The sequence below is a fragment of the Engraulis encrasicolus genome, chromosome 11, assembly GCF_034702125.1.
Source record: "Engraulis encrasicolus isolate BLACKSEA-1 chromosome 11, IST_EnEncr_1.0, whole genome shotgun sequence".
NCBI classification, from domain to species: Eukaryota; Metazoa; Chordata; class Actinopteri; order Clupeiformes; family Engraulidae; genus Engraulis; species Engraulis encrasicolus.
In genome coordinates, this window is record NC_085867.1 from 13451561 (window position 1) to 13463743 (window position 12183).

General features: G+C 47.0%; 1 protein-coding gene across 5 annotated transcripts in view; it reads right to left on the reverse strand.

Annotated features, from left to right (window-relative positions):
* The window catches only part of dennd1a (DENN/MADD domain containing 1A), a 155249-nt gene continuing 143066 nt past the window's right edge, over positions 1-12183 (reverse strand). For 3 of the 5 annotated variants that reach the window (XM_063209929.1, XM_063209928.1, XM_063209927.1), the window contains 4 exons: positions 9828-9904; positions 7194-7322; positions 5700-5970; positions 1-4666 (listed from right to left, as the gene is read on the reverse strand). In XM_063209929.1, the coding sequence (XP_063065999.1) occupies positions 3479-4666; positions 5700-5970; positions 7194-7322; positions 9828-9904 (1665 nt within the window). In that variant the 3' untranslated portion in view covers positions 1-3478. The remainder of the gene's footprint in view (positions 4667-5699; positions 5971-7193; positions 7323-9827; positions 9905-12183) is intronic. The other 2 variants (XM_063209931.1, XM_063209930.1) reach the window with 1 other exon arrangement.

Below are 12183 nucleotides of genomic sequence, written 5' to 3' on the forward strand. Positions count from 1 at the left end.
TGAGGATATGTGCACTTTTAATAGTGTGATAGTTCAAAAACAACATAATCAAAACAAAAATAAAATGAAAAAAATAAAACAAAACAAAAAACAAACACAAAGTGCTCCATGTATGTATAAAAGACATTATGTTCACATTACTATAGGAAACATTCTTTAAGGAGAAGAGGGAATATTGGACAAAGCAAAACAAAAACACAAACACAAACAAATAAACAAAACCTATTCCTGAGGTTATTAAAGCTGGTCACTCAAGTACCACCCCCTGTTGGAGGTTTTCAGTATAACACCCTCTTCAATCATGGGAGACTAAAGCATTGGATTGATTGGCAACACTGACAAAACGCATTGAGCGTTACACACCCAGCTAAAAATAAATCACAAACAGCTAAAATGCTGATCCTTGAGGACACACATTAATAGCCTCAGTCTTTTGTTTTCAGTCGTTTGTCTTCTTCAATAAAAGCAAAGCCACACAGGCGGACACACGTATTGGACACACACTTTTGAAAAATCAAGCTTCACATACAGAGTTTCCTTTTATTTATGGGATTTTTGTTTGCTATAAGGCAACATTTTCGTAGACATGAATTTGTTTATGTGGTGACTTGCTATGCTAAATTGTCCCCAAGTGCTAACTCGAGGACCGATAAGAGAGACGGAAGTGCATCTTTAACCCAGAAAACATGTGCGTCAAACAGAGCGGACACCCAGCTAAACATCGTCTAGACAAGAACTGTCCCTAAAAGCATCCTTTTGCTATTACGATAGATATCTATTGTAGTTACAGAGTTCTAATGACAGAAATGAATGTGGAAACTAGTCAATATCTGACCTTGTTGTTCATTACACGCTTCTACACTTCCCTGACTGTTGAAATATAACAAAAGTGACTGGTGGTTCTGGACTATTGAAAAGAAAGTAATGATCCAATGATTAGTTCAGTTCTTCTGGGTTGCAAGGCAAACACTGTACTACTAAACATTTGTTCTGGGCTGCTGTTCACATGATTAGATTTTTAAAAAGGATGATTTGAATGAGTAACGAATGTTTTTTTCCCTAATTGAATTCATAATAAATATGTATATACTGTACAGGATCCACATCAATGAGCATATCGCATGGCGTACAGTCTTGAAGTCATTCTGTTTTTGCTGCAGTATCAATATAACAGTACTGTATCATAGCTTTATATATTGTAGCCAGCACATATACGTTCATATGTTATCATCAGAATTCAGTAATGTAGACTGGAAAATGCCTCTCTTTAAAAAACTTTAAAATTCCCTTTTTTTAAGTAACTTGCAAAATCAGTAATCTGTGCTGTCCCGTTAAACCTGTGTGTGTGCATAGAGAGTATGTGTGAGAGAGAGAGAGTCCGGTTCAACTGCCAAACTAACCTTAAAAGTAACAAAATCTGCCTTTTTTTCCATTTCGTGTAGTTCCTCTACACGTCTGAGCCATAATAGTGTTTCAGTAACTGTCCAACTGACCATGAATCCGTTTCCCTTTTTATAACTCCAGTACAAGATGTGGGCCCTCGGAGAGGAGCGCTTCCCTCCCGAGTAAAAACTGGCAAGATTTCAAAAGTAACTGGCAAGGAAAATAATGATGACCCTTTTGAGTGTTTGGGGAAACTATTAGCGTTTTTTCAGAGTTGTCAATCCCATGTTCTGAAAATAAAAACCCTGCCACAATTTTGATCCAACCTGCTCTTAATCATGTGGTCGTGATGAGCCCTCACAAGTAGGTCAGTTTCTACGGTAAGTGAAGTCACCTCTGTTGGGAGGAATCTGTGATGTGGCAGAGTTTTCACTTCGGAACAAGACTTTTGACACTTCTGCTGTTTTGCATCAATGTTGCATCTGAACCAAACAACACTGGCCTGACCATACCGTCTTACTGTACTGTGTACGTTTGGTCAAACAGGCTGGCAGCGGTCTGATTCCAAAGACCTTGTTAATCATTTTAGTAACAAATTCTTGCTACGTTTTACAACAATACAATTGTTTTGAGTCTTTTCTTGACTGCACTGCGTAGTGACAAACTGTTTGCACAATAATAGTGAGAGCCTACCTACCTACTGGGAGGCACAAGAGGAAGATCAATTTTACATGAGACACAATTCGGACTTACAGAACCAGAGAGCAAAAGACGCTGGCCTTCAAAAATCGAACACAAACATTTCTAACCTGATTAACGTTAAAACTTCTGCTGATTGAGTCTTTTTCTTAAGGGTGACCAGACCCTTTTAGATTACAACAGATCATCATCATCATCATCATCATCATCATCATAGGCTGGGAGTGGCATTGCACTTCAAATCGAAAAGCAGCAAATTTTCAATAATACAGTCTAATACTAGTTACATAAGGATTTAGAAGGCCAACAAAAGCAAACCAACACAAACGAAACAAAAAGAGATTATTGGCAAAGAAAGAAGAAAGCAAACTATATAGGTGCACAGCTGATAGATATTTTTTTCCCTCCGATAGCCACCTCAGAAAACAATGACACGTTGCCCACAAGGCCTACCCTGGATAACTGCAGTGTTTTGGACATTTAGCGCAACTACGAGAGAAAGCTTATACACGTTTTGTTTTTGTTTCTTCTTTATATCGAGTTCCCCTCCCCTACATCCAGTGAATGTCCCTTTAAAAAGGCAACTTCAGTTCTCCATTTTCTTTGAAATTCCTGATCCATGTGCACATCAAAGTCTGCCCAACTTTAAAATCACAAATGCATTGTGTGCCTGTGTGTACTGGAGACAAGTCTGTCCTCAGGAATTAAGTCATCGACTGGCATCTCCTCTGCCTTTGCCGGCTCTTCTCTTGGAGACACCTTTAAAGCATGGCCTTGACCCAACTGAATGGGGGGTCAAAGATCACAGTTCAAGGCAAGCACATTGCTGGCCCCTTTCCACCGCTGACACGTTTCCTTCCCACCCCCTGCGATCGATATCTCCACCACATTACCCAGGAGGGCCCAAAAGGCAGCCGACATGAACCAAAGCATTTCAGAGTCCTTTTTTCCAGCTGCTGGAGTTTGTGGAGTTGCTGAGTGGACGGTGGGTCAAAACATCAAAACATCTGAAGAGAGACCAACGCAAGGTGCCGGATCAAATATTCTACCTCCAAACTCTGCTAGGTGGGCATCTGTTACATATATTTAACCCCAATGTGCACCCGGACACATGTGGGCAGCCAATAGATAACCAGTAGCCGTGTGGGCAGCCAATAGAAAACCAGTAGCCATGTGGGCAGCCAATAGATAGGGGGATTTAGAAAGCGCTCTGGTTTCCAACCGCCTTCTTTCACTCTTGGTCACAACCATCCATCATAGCCTGCCATTGGTCAGCAGCAGCAGATTGACAGACAGACAGAGCAGTAAGAGGAGGAAGAGAAGGAATAGGAGGAAGTGGGATACAGAGGGAGGCGGATACAGTGTTGGAAAAAAGGCGCATTCTTAGTCACATGGACTAATCAAACGTCTCCCACTGTCTGCGTAGGTCCTCCACCTTCTTCTTCTGCGGGGCGGCGGGCGTGAGAGCTGGTTTGGCCATGGCCAGCAGCTCGCTGAAAGGGTCCTTGGGTGTCTGGTTCTGGTCTGAGCCACCGTCCTCATCCCCACCACCACTACCACTACCACCACCACCGCCCCCAGCCAGGGGCCTGGGCAGCGAGAGGCTCGTAGGGGCGGCTGGAGAGTCCAGGAGGCTGCAGAGAGCCCCACTGCTGCTGCTGGAGGACGGAGGGGGCCCCGTGCGGCCGAAGACGGGCACGGGTGAGGGCCTCAGGGGCCCCAGGGGGAGCCCGGGCCCCGCGGGGGAGGGCTGGCGGAACATGGAGAGCGGATGAGGGTGTGGGGGCGTGAGCGCCGTGCCGGGTGCATGGTAGTAGCCAGCGGGGGGGCCCGTGGGCATGTAGCCCCCGCTGAAGGGGTTGGTGCCCACCACGGGGGAGTAGGGACGGTGCGGGGGCGGGTAGGCGGGCAAGCCGTGCTGGGCGAAGGGGTTGAGGGGGACGTTGAGGGGAAACGGGGGCAGGCTCTGGGGGTATGGTCGGGGCGGCGGCATAGGGGGCCGCAGCTGCTGCTCCTGCGGGGTCGCTGTGTGCTCCGGCTCCCCAGGGGTGGGGGAGGGGGCCACCACTGCAGTGTTGGCGGCTGCCGAGTCCGAGTTGAGAGGATCCAGCAGACTGAGCAGGTCCACCTCCTCCTTCAGAAGGTCCGTGTCCTGAGAGGCACTGGATAGAGGTGACATGTTGAGGGCCTGCCGGAACTCCTGTCCCCCTACGCTCAGCCCGCTCAGCCCGCTCAGCCCGCCCTCCCCACCACCACCACCCTGAGGCTTAGATGCCCGCGGCAGGGGCACAGGCGGTGCCAACACTTTACCCGGCTCGGGGGTCTTTCGGCCGTGGGGGCGCGGGATGGTGATACACCCGCCGTCCAGATGCCTTTCCTGGCCGCCACAGCTGTCGGCGCTTGGTGGCCGGGGGTCTGGAGGCTCCAAGGGGGGCACGGAGAGAGGCCTCTCCCAGGTGGGGGAGGTGCGGCCAGGGGGCACGGCCATGTCATCCAGCCCCTGGCTCCACAGCTTGTTGTAAGGGTTGGAGTGCTTCAAGCCGGGTAGTGTTCTCGTGCGCTCGCTGCCACTGAGGTCCATGCGCTGGAAAAGGACAAGCAGGAACATCGTTTATACATCATTTCTATTATTAACATATGGACTTGCTTGCCCAGGGGCGCCCATGTTCGAATCCGGCCTGGGTCATTTGCCATTCCTACCTCATCTCTCTTTGCACACCCACTTCCTGTCTCCCTTCACTATCCTATCTGCATTAAGGGCAAAAAGCCCATAAAAATATCTTTAGTTATATTATTAACATTTATAAACTGAATTTAGATTTTTTTTTCAATGAAACTGATACTCTTTAGCCATGACAGATGGACTTTTATAGGAGCACAGAGAGAGGAAATACTGCATATTGTCAGGGCTTGTTCTTTCACAAGCAAGTCTTGCTATACAGTACTCCAAGTAATGACAATACGTGTACATCTGAAAACTTCATGTACATCTTCTATTGGCAGTTGCACAGGAGCAGATGAGCATGGTCACTAACTTCACAAAACAAGCTCCCACACGCTGTTCATTCAGAGAGAGAGATAGGGAAGAGATGGGGAAGAGTTGGGAAATGGCCAGAGTCAAACCTAGAGGTAATGATGGAAAGCTCACACATCCACAGGAACGTCTGACCTGGGAGCAGGACCAAAAGTGACTAGATGATTTTGAGAAAAAGTCCGCTGCATAACCAGGATTTCTTTTGCTCCCAATATTTTATTTTTTCGTGACGTTTCCCAAAACGTCACGAAAAAATAAAATATTGGGAGCAAAAGAAATCCTGGTTGTGCAGGGGACTTTTTCTCAAAATCAACAGAGTCAAACCTACACATCTGCCAATTCCTGCGCCGCACATTACCCCACTACCCGTGTTGCCAGACTAAGCCGTTTCCCGAACAACTGGGCTGCTCAGGATGACCGTGTGCGGGTAAAAATGAGAGAAAATTACATTTTTACTGATTTTTTTTCCTGCAGATTTATGGCCATAGAAATCAGTAGAAATAAGTTTATATTGGGCAGAATTTAGTGCTTTCAGGAGGGTTTTGACCCTCCTCACTGCACCTCCACCGGTGTGATTTCTGACCTGGTAGCTGAACTTGTGCTGCTGCTCCTCCAGGTCTTTGCTGAGCCTGATGTCCTCCAGGCTCTTGGCCAGGCTCATCTGCTGGCTCTCCGGCTCCCCCTCCTGGTAGACCAGCAGCATGTCGCCCAGCAGGTTGATCTCCGTGTATTTCTCCCTGACGGGGCTGGGGGGCGCCGTGCGGCCCTGGGGCCTCTCCCCTCCTGGAGCGAAACCCCCCTCATCCTCCCCCTCCACGGGGTCGGACTCCTTCAGAGAGCGGTAGGGCTGCGGCCTGGAAGGAACCACAGGCTACGTTATGGTGACCACTGGGTGAAGAGGAGTTGGATGGATGGATGGATGGATGGATGGATGGATGGATGGATGGATGGATGGATGGATGGATGGATGGATGGATGGATGGATGGATGGATGGATGGATGGATGGATGGATGGATGGATGGATGGATGGAAATATGATGAGTGCATATTTCAGGTAAGTTTCTATATGTAAAATACGCCATTTACCTTTTAGCCGGACAAAATAAACTTCTCTGGCTTTTTTACGCAAACACAGACATATGCTATAAGCAAATAAATGGTGGAAATTTGCACCAGTTAGCTGCCTAATGCTGTTAAAATTGAATGATATAGTTAGGTAACTAAATTACCTATTGATGAAAAACTGATGTTTCACTACTGAACTACTATTGAAGTTTAGTATTTCTTTTTCAGTAGTAGCTAAAAAAAATGCTGCAGTAGTTGCTATATATATTTTTAGCAAATTTTCATCCCAGACACACGCACATGTGCACTTACATACACGCACGCACGCACAAACTGTTCTCTCAAAATAAAAGTTTTGAAGACGCAGCAGTATGTTATGGTTATAAAGTTCTGTATTAGAGTGAAATGGCATGCCATGACTGGAGCCTGCTGCATCTCCAAGCAACCCACTGTCCCATGTTAGTAGCAAAGACTTTTCAGTAGAGTAAGATCATTTAAACTCCGCCCAAACAATACAAAGGGGTGTGCTCAAATTCGATCTCCTAAGGGGGCATTTGTCCCCTTCTTCTCCTCTTTCTGTGGCATTTCGTGACGGCTTAAGATGTGCGCTACCGCAATCTACAGCGCCAAGGGAACTCCATTCTTTCTCAAGTTTAAGTCTCCAAAGGTCTCCTACCCGAAGGTTTCCTAAAGGGGCGTTCACCTGACATAACAAGGAAATGCACGGGCTTGAAGTATCTTACTCCACTAGACAATTCTTTGTTAGCACGTTACCTAGGAGATGAGTCACATGACACCCTGGCAAGCCAATTACATCTCTCGAGCACACATAAAGCTAGCCAATCAGCATAATGACAGATGTGGGTGATTTGGTGAGGTACGCGTGAGAGAAAGCATGCCGGGCCAGCCATGCGCACGGGCACAAATCAGCCAATCAGACACAAGCAGAGCGGAGGATGGAAGAGGAGGAAAAGAGCAAGAGAAAGAGAGGTAGAGAAAAAAGGGGGAGACCATTCAAAGGGGGTGGAGAAAAGAAAGTTTTCGGGGAAGCCAGTGATGGAGTCGTCGTCATGCTGCGGCTCGTCGCCAGAGTCCTCCTCGGACAGAAAGACGGTGTAGTGCCGCGTGGGACGCACATAGCTGGGAGGGGAGAAGGGAAGGAGAGAGAGAGAGAGAGAGAGAGAGAGAGAGAGAGAGAGAGAGAGAGAGAGATGTCGAGGGAGAGATAGGAAGAGAGATAGGAAGAGAAAGAGGTAGAGGGAGGGAGGGAGAGAGAGAGAGAGAGAGAGAGAGAGAGAGAGAGAGAGAAGGTGTGAGAGAGAGATGTGGAGAGAGAGATAGGAAGAGAAAGAGGTAGAGGGAGGGAGGGAGGGAGAGAGAGACAGACCGAGATGGAGAGATGATGAGAGAGAGAGAGAGAGAGAGAGAGAAAGAGAGGCAGAGAGGGATAGAGTGAGAAAAGATTGGTGGCAGGGGAGAAGAAGGGAGGGTAGAACAGAAAGCAGCCCCATACCAGAGTACACACACAGGCGTGCCCAAGACGGGTACAGACAGAGGAGGAGGGAGAGGGGTAGACATGGGGAGTGAGGAGATAAGAGGAGAGGAGAGATGAGGAGGGGAAGAAAGGGGGAGAAACAGTTGTGTCATTTGATATTCAACTGATTGAAGCGAAAACATTTTTTTTCTGAAAAAGGAGTTTGTGATTGTACAGTGAAATACACGGAAAAATTCCATCAAAGAGCACACAATGCAGTCTGCTCAGGTGGATTTGCCAAGATTCAGCAGACACTGAAAAACAAACTTAAGACATAAGATTAGAGATTTTCCTTTCATTTTCCTTCGATGTGAAAAGCATGTAAAAAAGTGAAGAAAAAAAACAGTAGACAGGGACAGAAGAGCATTTCACCAGTGTTCTAAAATAATCTTTTGTAAAGCTGAAAGCACCATATTGTCAAAACATTCAGATATACATGCATGACACAAAGTGTAATGTTTATTACACATTTTTAACACCACATCACCACATCACAACGGTCCTCTTCATTTCTTCATACAATACAGCCGACTGCCCACTAGATGGCAGCGCATCTCTGGGTAAAAGCCATAGAAAGCATTGGATTTCATGGGGACAATTACACAAACAGGTGCCTCACAATCAGCAAAAAAAAAACGTGTGTTAGTGGTTTTTTTTCAAGATTTGCAGCAATTGTGTTGTCTTAGACCCATTCAACTGGTGGAAAAACATCAGGGCCTGAGGAGATATGTCATCTTGCAAACCTATCGAGCCGTCTCGATTTGCTGTGTGAATGCTTAGTGCCAGGCTTCAGGCTAATCCTCCATCAGAAAAGGGAAGACAAAAAGCCCCTGACATGTTCATATTCACAGATCCCAGGGAGTGTGAACAAGCGCAGTCAAGTGACATAAGGCAAACATATGGATAAGTCTGACGGTTAATGAGGCTTCATTCGCGAGCGCGAGATTGGCACAGAAGGTGTGAATGTAAGAGAACAGACGCCTTAACCCTTCGCTTGCCAATTTCCTCCACTATAAGCAGGGAGGAAATACTTCTTGATTGGGTTGTGTCCGCAAAAAAAAGAATGGGACAAAAATACATGGCGAGTATGCCTATTTGTATCTGCTGGAGAGTGAACAAGAAAGATTCATTTTGGGGGGGTTTTCCATCAATGAAAAACCTTTAACTGTATTCCAGAAGCATGATGCATTACCATGACAGCAAATTAAGCTTGGTTGAATTGTCGTTGAGCAATATAAAATAAAGCTATACTATTTCCACCTTCATAATTTTCAACTTAGTAGACATATGATCACCTCAGTAAAGGTACATTATATTCCTTTTTACTCGAAGCTGGGCTACAGCGAAGGAAGAGAAGGCATTAGGTGGTGGTACACACATCGTGGTACTGCACAATGACAATGACACAACAACATTCACAAGTGTTTTTGGAAAAGCATACGGTACAGTAAACCCGTGTTAGTGATTACACAACATCAATTCCATTCAGTGATGGTGACTTGAGAGTGACTAGTAGTGTACAGTAGAGTGAGGACTGCTGTGCTCTTCCCGATTGCATTGGTCACGTGCGGACGAGGTTAATGGAAATTAAAGAGAAGAGGGAAGGGGATGTGATGTGGAGGGGGTGGGGGTGTTACCCTAGGGGGGTGTCTGGCACACACACGTGCTAGTGAGTTAATTAGTGTCAAACTGCACCTGCTGAGTCAGCGACCCCCCCCCCCCCCCCCCACCCCCAAACACACACACCAAAAAGCCACCACTACAAGTGTCACCTCCCTTCTCTTTCCATCCAGGTAAGGTCTAGCCTACAGCAGTTGTCAGGTAACCATGTGAACTGTAATGCAATTATTTCAATTATATTGGATTATTTGTACATGTACTATCGTTGAACTAAAAATCCAATGTGAAGTAATTATGCTATGAACACAGAAGTCTGAAATGTTGTTTTTTGTATGTGAATCTAATGTCGATATGCTATGTGTGTGTACTGCATGCGTGCGTGTGTGTACTGTATGCGTGCGTGTGCGTGTGCGTGTGCGTGTGCGTGTGCGTGCGTGTGCGTGTGTGTGTGTGTGTGTGTGTGTGTGTGTGTGTGTGTGTGTGCATCTTACTGCTCGGGGCTGTTCTCCAGTCCCAGTCCCACGTTGCTGCGCGGTCTCTTGGGCACCAGCGGCCTCGGTGGACGAGCCTGCAACCAAGCACCAAGCATCACATATCCACTTCATACGGCACAACACAATACCAGCACCAAGCATCACATATCCACTTCATACGGCACAACACAATACCAGCACCAAGCATCACATATCCACTTCACACGGCACAACACAATACCAGCACCCCGTTTCTCGATAGTGTCGTTGCTAACCAGTTAGCAACTTAGTAAGTTGCCAATGGGAAATTGCATTGCAACCACGTAAGTTGCTAACTTAGATAGCAACGACACTGTCGAGAAACACACCCCAGAGCTCCAGACTAGGATGCTGTACTGCACACAACACACTAGACACCGCACAACACATTACCAGACCTCCATCCTAGGATGCTGTACTGTACACCACACACTAGACACTGCACAACACATTACCAGACCTCCATCCTAGGATGCTGTACTGCACACAACACACTCGACACTTCAACGGTGTTGCTATTTAGAATACTGTATACATCCACTTCTTTACAATGTAAGCGCAGTAAAAGCACTACACTACACACACATACACACAATATACATGGATGCAGCTACAATATTTTCATTAAACTAGCAAATATTTCCTCATGACAAAACAACCTTATCTACGTTGACGTTCACACTCAGTCTTGTGCAGCTTGCCTAAAACGTAGGGGCAGAAACACTACAGACAAGGACACAAATCTAACCCAGTGATTCTCAAAGTGTGGTCCGGGGACCACCAGTGGTCACGACACAGCTCAGGTGGTCCGTACTGGGATTTCTAATTTTCTAGCAGTAGGATTTTTTTGTGACATTATTACAAAGATAAGCATAGCTGAAATCTTATTTTCATCACAATAACCACATAATACATGTGAGTAAAAAAAAAAATCTGCATTGAAATTAGCAGTGTCAAATTAGCACCCGTCAACTGTCAATTCGGTTGACAGGTGGTCCCTGAACATTTTTGGGGGGACAAAGTGGTCCTCGGTCTGAAAAAGTTTGAGAACCACTGATCTAAGCTAAACTCAGTGATGTTTCAGCAGTAGCACACGGCAGGGCGGCGCAATGACAGCCAGGGCCACTATTGTATTGGATTTTTTGCCCCATTTGTTTGTTTGTAGTGGACTATCTAAGAAGCATATTCATTGCAGCTTATGAACCACCAATTACTCATTAATGTATGGGTATTAGATGCCGTTGCGCCAACTGGCGTCTGAGCCAAAAAACTATCTTTGACTCAGTAGTGAAGGACTAGATGAGGGTTGACCCCCTCTGTCAGCTCCATGACATTATGGCTACTCTTCTAAAACTTACAGGCCAAACCCCTACAGACACAGACACACAGACTTTAGAGCTTGTAGTGAAGGACTAGATGGGGACTGGATGGGGATGACCCCCTCTATCAGCTGTGACCTCATAACTACTCTACTGAGGTCAAGAGGGGTCAACTGAGGCCAGACACCTGGGGTCAGCGGAGGAGGAGATGGGATAAGGGACAAGGGGGACAATAGGTGAAGGAGAAGAGGAAATTATGAAGGATTGCAAGAGAAGGCAACAATGACAGAAAGTGACAAAATGGCAGGACAAGGATGGATGAAGATGGCAACAGTGAGAGAGACAGAGAGAGGAAGAGGGGAGGACAAGAGGGATGGGACAGAGGCGAGTGGAGATGTGCGCGCGCGGGGGGGGGGGGGGGGGGCGCGGGGGGGGGGGGGGGGGGTTTGAACACATAGAGAGTGTGGAGAAGGGAACGGGACACAAAACACAGAGGAGGGACGATGGCACAAGAGCGACAGAGTAGAGAGAGAGTGATGAAAAAGACAGGGGGAGAGTGGAGGACGGTGGTGGAGGAAGCAGGGGGTGGGCCATGGTGAGGGGGATGGGGTAGAGGGGGGGGCAGAGGAGGCGTAGAGGGGGGGGGCAGAGGAGGTGTAGAGGGGGGGGCAGAGGAGGCGTAGAAAGGGGGGCAGAGGAGGTTTAGGGGAAGGAGGAGGAGGGAGGGGGAGGCCAAGAGGAGTAATTAGCAGAGCGCTGAGCAGACAAAAGAGACGAGCGGAGAGAAGCAGCCCTAAGCTGGACTCAGGGACATGGGGGAGAGGACTTCATTAGGAGACAGAGAACAAAGCAGAGGAGGAAATACAGAGGAGAGAAGAGAAGAGGGGAGAAAGGGGGGGAGCAAAAGAAGGGCAAAAGAGGAAAAAAGAGAGGGAGAGAAAGAAAACTAGAAAGAAAGGGGTATATAGACAGAATAAGCGGACATAAGAGGGGAAGAGGAGGGCGAAAATATGGAT